Below are 15,703 nucleotides of genomic sequence, written 5' to 3' on the forward strand. Positions count from 1 at the left end.
ACACTGATGCATAATTTACAATGACCTGCAATTTTTCTATATAACGAGAGAGAGAGAATTATAATGCATTTGTGTTCTTTGGGCCACATCAGAAGCAGGCATAAAGCAAGACAAAGCCATCAACCTCACCACTGAGACTGGGTTCATCAGAATGATGGCTCTCCTCTACTTTAACCCTTGGAGGACTCTGCAGCCCTGCAAAGCTTTGCAGTTGTGGCCACGGGGTGTCAGAGGTGCTCTCCTCTCTGTATGCACAGAAGGAGAACAGAACAGCACTTCAGTGAGTGTCTCCCACCTCTTGCTTACTCCAGGTGTTGGGTACACCCATCTTCATCCCTCCCCATGGTTGACTGAGCTGCTGACAGCTCTCTCTTCTTGGCAGCAGCTAACAGAATTCAGGCATGTTTCTCCTAGAGCAATGCCCCAAATATCTTCTCTTCTATCTCTCCTCCTAGAACTTGGACCAGGCTGTCATGTCTACATGGACAGAATGAGCTTGGATTTACTGCAAAATACCAGTGAGCTATGCTAGGTCATTGCCATAGCTTTGCTCCTTGGGAAGTCGTTCATGTCTCCAAGAGTAAAATGCCTGCGTCTCATTGACATTGGTATTTGCTCCTTCAGTAAGCAATTCTGCAAGGGAGCAGAGCAAGGAAAAATAGGCTTTCTGTAAGAAAATTAGCAGAATTGCTCAGGTTGATTTCCACAGATAAGAATAGGTCTCATTCTTCGGGAATCTGAAGAAGCTGGTACAAGTCAATGCAGAAAAGCCATAAGATTCTAGGTGAGGTTCTTGCAGAAGCTTTGCATTACTTATGTTTTGAAAATCCCAATTCCAGGGAGAGGAGAGAAGGAAGAAACATTAGTGTAAATATTGGTTGTGCATGCCTCATGTTTCCCCCATGTTGCTTTTTCATTGTCTGCTTTTCAAGTAGCAGCAGATTGCTAATGCGCCCCATCAGCAAGCCGCTACAGACTTGCTTTCAAATTTGGCAGCTGTCAACTTTTGCTCTGCAACCACTTTATCCTGCTTTCTGCTGAGGGCTATTTTTGATCTGCTTCTTTCAGATCCAAGTATCCCACCTGCACAAGCAGCTGGATTACTGGGCTCTCTTCACAGCCCAGATTTTAACCATGTGACACATTGGGCAGTGCTGTTGTGTATAAAGCAGCTTATAGAGGTTACTAGCAAGCGAACAAGGATGTAGGAGTTACTCTACAGTACAGACACTTTTTCAAGTTGTGGGTGACTTGCGAGCAGTCTCACACTTCAGGTGCCTCTGCTAAGGGGATGGCTGTCATCTCACTTTAGACAACTACAGACATTCACGTATGAGTGAGGCACTGAGGTTTTTACATATCCATCAGATGAACGGAGCCCTAAAGCTCCCAAGCCTTTCCACCAAGGGCAGAGAGAGCTCACCTATGCCCTCGCATCATAAAAAACTAAGTCAAGCATGGTTCATGCCAGGTTAGAAAGCTAAAAGATCTGGATTTCTAGAGAAGTCAATCAGAAATGTTCCCCAAGGTGCCAGTTGCTCCCTGTTTATCCAGTGGTACCATCTTTCTGTCCTTTCACACCTTACATCACCTTGCCTCTCATTTCTGTATGGATTGTTGTCTGTGCAGGAAATCTTTACACATTTTTTTCAGACAACCTAGCTTTTCCCTGATGTTAAGCGCTCAGCATACTGTGGATCTGGCCCAAAGCAAGCATTGATTCGGTCAGGATTAAATGAACAGATTTTGATTCCCTGCCATCACTGCTGTGTTGGTTGTGCACTGTATTCAGCGAGAGCTGCGTGCACCACAGCTTCCATATAGCCCATCACATGCATACATGCTTGATTTTCACTCTTGTTAACTTAGAATCCTGACAGCTTGGGCCCCATCAGACCGTGGTCACACATGCGAAGGTGTCAGCCAGGATGAACCTGCCAGCACAAGAGCAGCGAGGATACTGAATTACCTGTGCCAGCAGAAACAGGTCTATGGTACCACTCCATAGCAGCCAAACCACGAGACCTGCTCTACTCAGAACATTCATTGCTCCCACACAGTAGCCACAGTTAGATGGAACTTGCTCCCACCCAACAAAAATCCCCATGTTTCAAAGTTGTCAGCTCTCCTGGTACTCCCAACACACATACTTCAGTTCCCAGCTCACGACTTGGACTCAAGGAAAACCACTACAGAGCTCAAGGACAATTGTAGGTGCCTCCTTTTTACGCTGGGGGCCTTGCAACCCAAGGTTCACATTTTCCCCAGAAATCCCCCCAAAAAGTAGCTGAGCCGTACCTCTTTAAGGACAAGCACACACTTGCCAGGCCCAACAGACTGAGGTAGCTCTGCTATTCTGCCTTTGTTTAAATATGGACCTGAGAAGCAGCGGTGGTTGATGTAGAGCTGGGGACAGCAGTATCTCCCATTGATGGTGCCTGCAAGGAGAAAGTAATATTGATGTACATGCAGCGCTTTTGTACAGCAAATTAAGGCCACTTCTTCCTCCTATATTTAAGGAAGAGGAAAGCGGACACCAAAAGTCTTCCCTGAGTTGGTAGGTACAGAAGTCTCTGCTACTCAAATCCGTCCAACACGGGAAGAGCTATTGCTTTTAATAGCAACTGTTCTGGTCATACATCCTACTGAAGGAGAATAAGGATGGGATTTCATTCATAACACGACCCAAGGCTCTAGCTTAACTCACTTCGCAGGCGTACATGAGCGACTCGATTGCAGCTCAGGAGACAGGGAACATATTATCTGCTTCTCACAGATATGCAAGTAACTCGGGAAGAAAATTTAGGCGAAGGGCTCTACAAACCTCTGTTCAGCTACTAACTAGTAAAGTACTAAGGTGCCTTTCATCTGACCCAACACTGGTCTACAGAGCAGTTTTCCGGATCTGGGCTAATCACCCTGGGCACCTTTATAGGCATCTTCATGGAGAGAAGCAAATACTTCCAAATGTGTCGGCCAGGTAGCTGTCCACAACAGCTCAGATGATTACACCTAGAAAGAACCTGTTTCTCTCCATTTGTGTATAACGGGACTCTGGGATGTTGGCTGGGACACAGGTGTGTGTCTTGCAGACTGCTGTAATAAGATGAACTAAATTCTGCTGCTCCTGCAGTGTTGATGCAATTAGCTGGATCAATTTTGCACTCTTAGAACATCCTGCCATCACTAAAGGGAGAAAAATTTACCTTTAGCTGAAGTAGCAACCATAGCACACAGTTATGATGCTAAAATGGGGACACATTACGTTCTAGTGTACACAATTTCACAGATGCCAATTAAAAAGGCACATCCATTTCCACTTCATTGTCCACCCATCATATCATTAGCTGAACTGGGCAAGCTGCAGGGAAGCCCAGGCAAGATGCAACATTCACACAAAGAAGACCAGACCTCACATGATAGAAATCAGAGAAACCCACTATTTGTGGGCCTACGTTGCCTTACATCCCCAGGAGATTTGGCCCTGGTGGCATCCCTTGGCACAGGACGTGCTCTTTGGGGTTGTCCCCCTCTCTACAGGCAACTCCACCTCAAAATGAGGAGAGGACTCTGCTGGTGCCTTACCTGTCGTGTCTGGCTGAGGGACTGGGCAGAGGTCATGAGGTATTTTCTCAACAGGCACTGTGGATGGTAACCTGCGAGACAACAATTCAGCACATTGAACAGCGAGAGCCTGGGCAAGGAGGGGACAGTTGGAGGTGGTCAGGTTTCCCGCTGGACTCAGGAGGTGCCCTGACTCCACCGGGAGCAAAGCACAGAGCTAGTCTGAACGCAGCCCCACCTCCACGCAGACTGCTCCTCAGAGCCCAGGGCCTGCGTATTCCAGACACGGAGCAAAATTCCCCCCTGCTTCATAAATGCACTCCAGCCGGTGTGACTTTGCCCTCTAAACTGCAAATATTTTCACTCGCTAACTCAAGTCCCTGAAATTTTGGTTTCTGGAAACTGGAAGGGGTAGATAAGGAAATGTCCTCCAGGTACATGCTTCTCTAAGCATCCTTTCCTGGCCACCAGAGACTGGGTACTGGCTACACTGTCCCAACTAGTAAGAAATTTCTATTACAAAAAGCTTCTAATATGCTCATAAATATTTTAGATTTAAAGGAACCCCCATGCTATCTCTGCTGCAACTCAGCTGCTGCATATTATCTCCCTTAGCAGACCTGGCTCATCACTGTAAAAATACCACCCTAGAAAAACCCCAAACTTACTGTTTTTCTGGTTGCACAACTGCAATCCTTCTCTTCTTTCGTACTGCAAAAATTTAAAAAAAAGAAGAAGAAAACATAGTTTTGTGGTCCTCTGTCCTACAAAGCACACCCTTAATATAAAAAAGCTGCAAAAATGCACCAACTATAAAATAACTTTTAACAGAATTAAATGGTACTTAATTACTATTGTCATCTTTTCTAAGTAAGTCACTACTACATTAAAACCTGCTTTAAAGATGTAATAGCACATTTAATCTTTCCTCCAGAATGCTAATATTGTGTTTTATGGGATCTGTACAAAAAAAAATTAAAATAAAAACACAAATTTTTTTCTAAACAGAAACACATATGGATAAGATTATATTTTACGAGCATGATTACCTCCAGCATAATTTATCTTCAGCTATAAATTGCGATAAGGCTGCATAATGTTGCCATAGCAGTAGTCTCCTAAATTAGGCCGGGCTGCCTGATTTTTAACATAAGCATATTTAACTCTTCAAAAGGGCTGACATATTTTAAAATTTGCCTTTCAGATGTTAAGTAATATAAACAGTGGGGATAATTTTTCAGCTGGTGGCTTGAGATCAGGCTTGGATGGGCTCTGAGAGGAACGGGAGAGCATCAAGCCACCAAATCTCGGCTGGTGAGCCCTGACCGGGGCCGTGGCAAGGCTGTGGTCACTCTCCCTTCCTGCCCTCCTGATTTTCAAGCCTGTCTCTCTCCCTTGAGGGTTCAGCTCCTCCTTTGCTAGCCTAGTTTTGCATTTCTGGCACAAGCCAGGTCCATGCTGTCCTAGCCAGTGACCTTGCTCCCTGGTGGAAAGCCAACTGTGAAGAGCAGCCCTGAATATCCTTGCGATGTCCCACCCCTGTTGTACAAGCTCAAGATGAATTATTCCAGAGCTCTCAGTTGAGTTATGGGCTGGACTGGGCCCTCCCAGAAACCTACAGTTCTCCTCTCATCTAGGACTACACTGTACCCAGGGAACAGTCACGAGTAGCCTTCAAATGCAAATGGAAAAGAGATTGGTCTTCATACCCATTGGAGGTAGGAGAAGACATGACAGGCTTATCTGTGTCAAAAGAGAGCTAAGTTAAATGTTGGAAAAATCTTTGGACTGATGATAGCAGCGAAATAACAGGATGCATCACCTGGGACGAGGTATAGACTCCATCATAGGAGGCCACATGAACACTTCTCATTTTAGGTGGAGCTAATCCTGTCTTGGAGAGGGAGCACCTAGATGACCTCTATACACTGTATACATTTTTTCCCCTGATTTCTGGTCCTGCATTCCTATTTCACTTCCTCACCTTGGAGAATCCTGCACTATACCTGTCCATTTGTCCCCTCTGCTACGTGTCCCAGACAGCCGGTGCTCTGCTGTAAAGACGCTCAAGAGCACTGCTTGAGGAATGCAGCTCAGCACCACAAACCCTACTCACACGCTTACAACCCCACTACAAACCCACAAGCCACATCTGGCAATCCCAAACCACTCAGCAGGCTTTCCCAAAGCAAATAATCCTATTTTCAGAGGGACTGACCACACAGACAAGTACAAATTAGGCAGTACCATGGGTGTGGAGTTGCGTCAGTAATTAGGTTTGTTATTAGTTATTACAGTATGACTACAGACTGATTACTAGTCCACTTACTGGTTAGGTTGGTAGCTTCAAGGACCGGACTATAGACAGAAGACAAACTCCCCGATAAATCAGTTGAAACACTATCTATTCTGCTTGAAATCTCCATGTACTTACAAATAGCTTTGTGTGGTGGAGTTAGGTTGTAAGCATTCGCTTCACACCAGCCAACTGGGAAAATGTCCATAGACTCTACATCAACTATGTATTCTGGAGAGGGCATCTGTAAACCTAGAATCACAAATTTATAATGCAGTTTAGACATGGGAATACTGAGCTCAGTGCCATTCAAATATCCATCATAAACCAAGGGAGGCAAAATGATGGAACCCGTAAAAATAAATCTGTTTCCCCGCATCAAAATCAGGCATCATTTCATCTTCAATTTGGCACAGACAGCAATGATAAGGCTGCTGCATTTGCAGTGCAATGTGATTCCAGAGAAAATTCATATGAGAAGCATACTAAGAGTGCACAGCCAAAAGGTTAAAGATAAATGACTTTCCCCACGTCTTTCAAAGCAACACCCTGAGCGACAGCTTTGTTTTGGAGTAGAGATGGATGAGCAAGCTAGCAGACGCCAGTTGGGGGCCTGCTCATACTGGTACAAGCATGCACACGTGTTCTACCAGAACAGCAGCTGATGGGACACGCTCTTAAGCACCCACTGCCCCATTGATGCATGTCTGTGCAGCTCTACCCTTGAGTCACTGCTTTTAAAGGTCTGAGATGGCCACTCTAGAGATGCCATGACTTCTGCTAGGACTCCTCACTGGACAGGCAAAGTAAGCTGATCGCACAAGAGACTGAGAGCGTTAAAATCCTAAGTTGGATGGATTCACTAAGATCTGCGGCACAACGCTGACTCCAAAATCCTATCGAAAAATCTCTGTCTAGAGCCAATCTCCTCTAGTTTGGTGATTAAGTCTCTTTTAGAAGACAGTGTTCTGTCTTGGCTTTTGTCGGTCACACTCAAAGCCTACTGAAGCAAAAGGAAATATTCCTGCAGGCTTCGAAGGTTTTGGGGACCAACTGTGAGTCCTGAGTCACTGTTTAATTACACCAACTCAAGTCTGTCTGTGCTGGCACAGCCTGGCCAGGAAGTTCACCCCAACCTGCCATTCCCACACTAAGATCCATGGCTCCAGCCACAGCATGGGACAATCTCCTAATAAAGGAGACCAACAGATCAGCCACTTCCCCTCCAGTACTCTCACCTTTGCATCTCTTATAGCATCTTTGCTTCCTGCTTAATGCAGCAGCTAGATGACTATAGTCAACTTCCCGCTAATGAATGGTCGTCAAGGGCTTGCAGTACAACTGAAACAGTAATTGAACTCTGTGTTGGGAACAATATCCAGGCTGAGCTGCAGCATTTGGCTGAGTCTCGTGGCTAGTAATGAACTTCCTGTGTTTCGGGAGTGTGAGATCATGCAAAAACCCAAAGGTGGCTTGAAAATAGGTGCTGGTGCTGGAGAAATGCTGTAGAAAACGATGACCACGCAGTCTGAAGAGACGCATGGATGTCTTCACAGTAATGCATAGCCCTGCATCCTGTTCAGGCATCACACCTTGAAGGTATATTCCCTGTTTCACTGGGATATGGGGAAGGGAGCATGAAGCCACATGACAGAGAACATAACCTGCCATTTGAGGACGATGAGCAGCTAAGCCACAACGCAAAGAGAGATTTTTAGCAGCCAGTGTTCCCCTTAACAACCATTTCCCTCTATCCGAAAAAACCAAGTGGTCACTGCCCATCTTAAACCTTATGGAAGCTGCACTCTCCAGGAGGCAAACATCATCTAACTTCACAACTCACCACAAAATGCACATTTTTCTTTACCGCAACAGTTCTGTGGAGCTGTTCTGACCCAACAAACAAATCAAAGGTACTTTCCTGTGTATAAACAATAAGAGACGTGACATTTTTAAAATTTACGACTGCAGCCACTCTCATGACCATGGAAGCACCGTAATGTTTATTCTCTCATCCTGCAACACCACTGTGCCTCTTCTGTAGAACATACTCATATCTTCTCTAGCCTCAGTGGCAATGCTTGTTCCCTTTGACAATTCATAATCCAGCCTTCTTACTTCCAACATCTAACTGCTCCATTTGGTCTCACTCATATAACCAGAAAACAGCTTGTTTGAAACTCATTAATTTGCTGCATTTTACACTGCTGTCTTCCCACAACAAAAAATGTCCATGAGACTTGTGAGGTTAAATGGAAAAGCAGAAAACATGGACACTGAAAATAGGATGAGAAAAATTTCCATCTCCTGTTACGAATCTTACAGGATGGACAGGACAGAGCAGCATTTCTAGAAAAAGATTAAAGAGAATATTATGGAAAATCTCTCTGGAGAAGTGATTAACAAGGAAGCTTTCCTCAAATTCTTAGTGTGCTCAGTAAGCGTACATTACAACTTGCATAAATTCAAAGCAGAAAGTTTCAGCTTTAAAAACTAAAATGAACCAGTAAAAATTAACAATGCAGATGATGAGTAATAAAGTAGTAGAAAGTGATGGGATGCGCAAAGCCTTGTATCAGCCCTGTGCTTCTTTACCACCGCGGGGGAACTATACTGCTGCTCATTAAATGCTCGCCCTGAAGTTTACAGAGTTTTGCTACTGTACAAAGAGTGATTTATTAAGCAATGTTCCCTCACGTCTAACTCGATGCTGCTTAACTACTGCAGCCTGTTTTACGGCTGCCATTTGGGCCGTCAAATAGCAAAACAGGGAAGACAACAACGAAGGCTTCAGACAGAGCCATGATAAATGGTGGGACCCAAAGACTTGAGCAACGGAGCTCCCATGGTAGCTGGAGTGTCTTGTTGCTACTGGAATACAAATTATCAGTTACAAATAATAGCGTATTAATGGAGTCAAAATAACATGCTGTAGACTAAAACCACATTTATTTTACAACTCTGCAAGCAGTTTTTTGGTTTGGTTTTTTTTTCCATATGCCTAGTTTTAGCCTGACTCTGTTCCTACTATAGTATAGTATATAGTTCCAGCAGCAGCCAAGATACCTTTTCTTTTTATTTCTGCAGTATTTTGCATCTTTCCCTTTTACTACTGATCATTCAGTTCCCAGTACTGAGCTATAAAACAAGTGCAAAGCACTGATACATCAGAACTCAAAAGACAAAGAGATGCACATAGGATTTTTATGACAAGTTGCAAAAACCACACTTAAAAAAATTAGAAGACAAAAGTCAGGCAGAAATAGATGAAGGGAAGGGAGTGAGATGGGGGCGTGCATCCTCCTCCTTGGCCCCATACAGGATATGGGAGGACTAGTTGATTTAAAGACCCAAGAAACAGCATTCCCTACTGACCATAATGCACAAGAGTTTAGTGAACATTGAGCCACTTTGAAAATCATAGAATCAGTAAGGCTGGAAGGGACCTCAGGAGATCATCTAATCCAACCTCCCTACTCAGCAGGGTCACCTAGAGCATGGTAGACAGGGTTGCATCCAGGCGGGCCTTGAACATCTCCAGAGAAGGAGACTCCACAACCTCTCTGGGCAACCTGGTCCAGTGCTCCGTCACTCTCACAGGGGAGAAATTCCCCCTCATGGTCAGCCAGAACTTCCTGTGCTTCAATTTCTGCCCATTGCCTCTTGTCCTGTCACACGGGACAACTGAAAAGAGTTTGTCCTTGTTCCCTTGACACCCTCCCTTCAGGTACTTGTACACATTGATCAGATCCCCCCTCAGTCTTCTCTTCCCCAGGCTGAAGAGGCCCAGCTCTCACAGCCGTTCCTCATAGGGCAGCTGCTCCAGCCCTCTGATCATCTTCGTTGCCCAATGCTGGACTCTCTCCACCAGCTCCATGTCTCTCTTGGACTGGAGAGCCCAGAACTGGACACAGGACTCCAGATGAGGCCTCCCAGGGCTGAGCAGAGGGGCAGGATCACCTCCCTCAGCCTGCTGGCAACACTCTTCTTAATGCACTCCGGGAGACCACTGGCCTTCTTGGCCACAAGGGCACACTGCTGCCTCATAGTCAACCTGTCATCCACCAGCACTCCCAGGTCCTTCTCTGCAGAGCTGCTCTCCACAAGGTCAGCCACACCTTGTACTGGTGCCTAGGGTTATTTCTGCCTAGGTGCAGGACTCTGCACTTGCCCTTGTTGAACCTCATGAAGGTCCTCTCTGCCCAACTCTCCAGCCTGGCCAGGTCTCTCTGAATAGCAGCACAGCCCTCAGGTGTGTCAGCCACTCCTCCCAGCTTGGTAGCATCAGCAAACTTGCTGAGGAGGCACTCTGTCCCCTCATTCAAGTCATTGATGAAGAAGCTGAACAGGATGGGACCCAGTACTGAGCCCTGGGGTCCACCACTAGCCACAGGCCTCCAACTGGACTCCACACCACTGATGATAACCCTCTGAGCTCTGCCTTTCTGCCAGTTCTCAATCCACCTCACTGTCCACTTGTCTAACCCGCACTTCCTGAGCTTATCTGGGAGGATGTTATGGGACATACTGTCAAAAGCCTTGCTGAAGGCAAGGCTTTAAAATATTACAGCTTAAAAAAAATATAAAGGATTCCCAAGCTCTACAAAAGCTGAATATTGAAAGTGAAGAACCTGGCCATTGAAGAAGAGGAGTTGCCACAATGGGCCACTGTCCTCAAAAAGGTGGGTGCAAATCCAACAACAGACGAACGTGGATTCCAGATTTTAACTACTCTTAACCGAAGAGAAGAGTCAGAAGACTGGCTCTATTTCTTTTTGATTCTGCTCTCTGCTAAGCATCCAGACCAGGCTGTCAAGGACCATTAGCTAACTCTAGCCTGAAGACAAGAAGAAAAGTTCAGTTGCCCTGTGTTCTCCACCCCTGCTGCATCCAGACTCATGTCTGGAGCTCAGAAGCCAAATTGCAGCCACCCTAAACCACAGGGCTCTGCAGCAACAGCAATGCAGCTCAAGTGATTTTGCCTCAAGCCCTCACTTGCCAACTTTTTGATGGGGAGGAATCTCTCTTTTGGTAGTAATGGAATTATAAAGCTCTGAGGATGGGATTCAGCATCAAGCCACTGGGAGATCCTTGTCTGCTGCATAACACTGCTTTTCTAGAGCCAAGCTCCGCAGAATAGCTGTCTCTGTTACACTTCAGAGTTAGCTGCTGTTAGCACAGGTATGGTAATTTGGGTTACACACGCGTGTTTTTGTTAACTTTAAGGGCTCTGACTAGAGATCTTTCCTCTTGCACAGACCTCATCACATGTTATCAGATGCAGAAATACTTCTTTGGTTTTTATGATCAATGCAATGTGATAATACAGGAAAGAGTAACTCCCTTGTACCAGGTGAGGCTGAAGTAATACAGCTAGTAGCAGTCTGGCTTTCACTGCCTTCCTGGCTCCAAAACCCTGGCAGCCGAGCTCCTTGCAGAGCCCAGAGATCGGCTTTTTGTGCAGATCAGGAGACTTCAGCTCTTATGGGATCTCTGCCATCACCCCATACTCCGAACCCTATAAAGAACATATGCCCTTTCCTGAAATCCTGTGCTTGGCTATGGTACGTACATATCCCCAATAACCCCTTCCCTAACTGTTTTCCCCTGGAAGAGCCACAATAAGCTGGCATGAATCTATGAGAATGAGGGTTCACACTGCTGTAACAGAAATGATCTTGACAGCAGCCCATCTTTAGTCTGCTTTAGAGAATTACTCATCAGCCAAAACACTGATCCTCTGAGCCTTTAGATAAGAGATGGATGGCTCTGTTCCTTCCTCCCATATAGGTGCCATTCCTGGCAGCTCAGTAAGACTGGCTCTACTTCTTTTTGATTCTGCTCTCTGCAGGGCACTGCTGCAACCTGGAGCCCTACACCAGCTGGTCCTCCCCATCTCTTCCTCTTTTTAGGAGTTCAGGATACCAACAACATGCACTACTCTCTTGGTTGCAAAATATGCCTCTGCAACATAGATAGCAAATATAACTCCAAGGAATCACTTGGGGGTTATCACTATCACTATCAAATATAGACTGCATGACAGCAAGAGTCTTCACTGCCTAAATGCTCACTAAAAATATTCCCCATGATGAGGGCTCAAAGGCAGCATCCTTGCATGGGTGATCCTTTACAGCCAGGGCTTTTCAACTTCTAGAGAAGTGTCCGAGTTAGTGCTGGTAGGTATCAATCCAAGCAGATTCCAGCACCCAATCTAACTTGCAGCAAGATGTTGTCTGGGGTCAGCAGCCCAGATCTGATATATAGATCTTACAGAGTTTGGCCTTGGGCAGGACTATGGTCCACCAAAAGTGCCTTTGATATTTTCATAGATCTCCAGAGAAAGCAAAACAGCATACTGCATTTGTAGGGAATGTGGACCGATTACCACTGATTCCAGAGGCCAACTGAAGCTCCTGTATCCACCGTAGACAAAGCCACTCCCTGATCTTCAATGCATCCTTATGGGGCTGTGCTTTTACCGTGCAAGTACTTGAACATCCAGGACAACCATTGTTCAGACATGCTGTGTCTCACCCACAACAAAATTATTTCTCCTCTTTTTGCACATTTCTTCAAAACATATTTGGGTAGAGTGTCCAAATTCAATAGCAGTCTGAGCTATAAATCAGGCAGAAGCCAGTAGCTTCAAACAATAATGTATTATCTTGATGGACAAAAGTTAAAATATGTTGGTACATATTACAACTTTACTTTATCATTGTGTATTATACTTACAGAGGGCCTTTTTCTGTCCTCTCTGGCTTTCTAAATAATGCTGTTTTTAAAGCAATAAGCAAGAAAATCACTGTGTTATTCTAATTTATACTTATTTAAGAAGTTTCTGCTCAGATGAATTGAGAAACAATGTCTGAAGAGCAAGGCCAGGTCCAAACTGAGTGCATCAAAACCTGATTTCAAGAAAGGCAAAACTAGAAGTCTTGAAGTGATGTTATACCCCGATAGATTTTCAACACTCTCCTAATACTACCTGTACAGTAGCAGAATTCTCTGTGGGATGACCACTTGGTAAAATCTTAGGGATTTACTGCCTGCAAGAGCTCTCCTAGCTCAAGAAAGTAGCACTGCCAAAGGATGGAGGGATGCAGCGCTCAAGGCGAGGAACAGCACAGCTTGCAAAAATTTCATGGATCTACGTTAAAAAAAAAAAGAAAGAAAAAAAGGAGGGAAAGGAGGGAAAGGAGGGAAAGGAAGAGGAAGGAAGGGATGGGATTGCTGCAGGGGGACAGGAGAACCAAGGGAGTGCATGTTGGGAAGTTCACTGGAATTCTCAGCTGCTTGAATACGGCAGATGTCCATCTCTAGGAGCGAGATCCATCGTGATGGCAGTGAGAAGGTTTCTACCATCAGCAGAGATGACTGTTGAAGTCCATATGGTTAGGAAGGTGGAGGAAGGTCTTGTTGCTCCCTCATGGGGGGAGAGCAGGGGAAGGTAATTCTTAAAAACTTAGCTTATTGATTAATGTGTAAAAAAAACAAGGCTGGAGGAAACAGTAATGGGCAGAGGATGGAGGACAAAATTAAAGAGAGTTTGATCAAATCACATACCATTGTACAAAGCAAACAAGAAGCCTTTACAGCACATACCTTCGAGGTGAAGCCACATTAACCGTCCTTTTACTGAGGTGATAGAAGCGACACATATCTCTGCAGGGTTCCTGGGATTCACAGCCTCCAGCTTCATGTTCTTAGTAAAGCCACGGCTGAAGGATGTCTGAAAGAGTCAAAGGCCAACTCTGAAACATGGCGCTGCAACACTGAATGACTTTAAATAAGCTACTGGCTCAGAAATAATTTACCATGGCATCCAGACTCTAAATGGACACCTCTAAGAACAATAAATGATAGCAACAGATCAGGAAGCAATGTTGACCGTGGCCAGTGACACAACTGCTGGCCACTGTTGGCAATGCAGTATTATAAAGAGGGTTCCCAGATCTGGTCTGCTTGGATATCTCTTCTTTTGCTAGTAGAAACTTTCTAAAGAAAACGCTCCATCTTGCCTGAGACTAGAGAAGCAGAGACTCACTTCTTCACACAACTGCCCAGGCTGACTAATGCTTGACATATTTGAGTAACCTATTCAAGCAGTCTTTTTTTCACTTGGGCAATTTTAAGCTCAGTGTGCAAGGTCCTTCTCTGAAGACTCTAAGTAAGTAACTCCATCCACACAGGTGGTTGGTAGGTGTAGATGGAGCTGGCTGTGTTTACTATCACAGCAGTATTTCTGTACACTTATATGCAGTACCGAAGAAACAGATCTTTCACAGGTTGCCTGAGGCCCCTACTGCCCTCCTTTCTGCCCCTGTGAAGGCAAAGCCAAGCCAGGTGTTACAGCAATGGTACCCAAAGGAGGAGTCATTAGCCAAAGAATAAACTAAGACTAAAATGCAGGTTCGTGAGAATATGTTGGCTCCTGCTCTATGAAGAGTTTGGGAGCCTGAGAGAAGCTGCAGTTCAAATCATGTAGGAACAGCTGCTTTAGGCTAATGTGCTCTTGAAAAAACCCTGCAGAAGGCTGTCCCAGTCCCTCCTGCACCCCACAAGCCAGGATGGCTCAGCACCAACACAATGAACCACTGCCTCTGGTTCCAGCTGTTGCAGATGATCTCAGGCTCAAAGGACCTCCAAGAACTTACAATGCTCTCCAAAACCTCCCAAAGCCCAGTGATCTCATGCTTTTGCTCAAGCCAAGCCTCAAGTTACTCAACTCATCCACTTACATCCTTGCCCTCTCTGCCCTTCCAGTGTCCCCTCTCCCTTTACTTAAGCTCAGCCTCTTCCCAGTATCCCCACCAGCACTATCCCTAAAATGTAGCAGAGTAACGCAAAAGGATTCCCTTTCTTGGCTGCAATTTTGGCTCCCTAATAATAATTCGGATGAGTAACAATTGTCACTGACTCCAAACGATACCATTCTCTCATCCAGCAATTCCCTGTGAGCAACTGGACGCCAAATTTAAATAGGATCTTCCTGCTACAGCACCTAGCACCACCGGCACTCCATCTTCACCCATCACTGGGAGCTATTCACAACACTGAATACTTCTAGATCCAACCTTTTATTTCATTAAAAGGCCTTCCAAAAATGTGGTTTTAGTCTCAAATATTTCTTAGACTGTTCCAAACTCTGCCCAGCATTCAGATCAGCTTCACCCTGTAAAAGCTGCTGATAGGCAGGACTATGGAAAAGCACGGTGAGTTTGTTTAAATCCTTTTTACGTTAGCTAACAAGGAAATGTCATTTATCATCACACCGGCTCCTTTCATTGCAGTTCGGTGCCGGAGGCTATTTATTCAGAATCAATGGCAAAACAGTTAGCTGGGAGTTTATTTTACTAAGCATTTGGTCACATCAATCCCTTTCATAACTGCCTCTCCCTGTTAAATATCCCCCCTGGGGAAACAGTTACAACACATCCACTTCCAACACCACGTCTGGCCGTACTGCGTGGAAGATCTGCTCGCAATAAGCCTTCTATCAAAGAGCCACTCACAGCCACGAAACAAACGGACCAACCAGCCAGGGAGGCTGCACGAGCGACAACGGCAAGATTGCATCTCTCCGCAGAAAACTGCATTATCGAGACTGAAAGCATAACAGACACATGTTCATCTGATGAATGTTCCCTTAAAAAAAAAAAAAAAGGAATATTCTTAGACCTGATTTAATCTTTGGAGAATATTGCACAGAGTCTGCTCTCAAGGCTGCTGGCGTTGAGAGCACAGATCCATTACTTGACTAAAGAGAAAAAGAGATAAAAAGACAAGAGAGGGATGCCAGCAGAAGAGAGGAAACACAATGACTGTCATGGTATATTG

At 45.1% G+C, this 15,703-nt stretch overlaps 1 protein-coding gene across 1 annotated transcript in view; it reads right to left on the reverse strand.

The window, feature by feature from the left end:
- SFMBT2 (Scm like with four mbt domains 2) overlaps positions 1 to 15,703 on the reverse strand; it is a 112,635-nt gene that overhangs the window by 21,008 nt on the left and 75,924 nt on the right. The window contains exons 11-15 of the mRNA XM_062580475.1: positions 13,469 to 13,595; positions 5,999 to 6,112; positions 4,233 to 4,275; positions 3,586 to 3,656; positions 2,299 to 2,438 (exon numbers count right to left, since the gene is read on the reverse strand). Coding sequence (XP_062436459.1) covers positions 2,299 to 2,438; positions 3,586 to 3,656; positions 4,233 to 4,275; positions 5,999 to 6,112; positions 13,469 to 13,595 — 495 coding nt within the window. The remainder of the gene's footprint in view (positions 1 to 2,298; positions 2,439 to 3,585; positions 3,657 to 4,232; positions 4,276 to 5,998; positions 6,113 to 13,468; positions 13,596 to 15,703) is intronic.

This window comes from Rhea pennata, chromosome 1 (genome assembly GCF_028389875.1).
Source record: "Rhea pennata isolate bPtePen1 chromosome 1, bPtePen1.pri, whole genome shotgun sequence".
Lineage (NCBI taxonomy): Eukaryota > Metazoa > Chordata > Aves > Rheiformes > Rheidae > Rhea > Rhea pennata.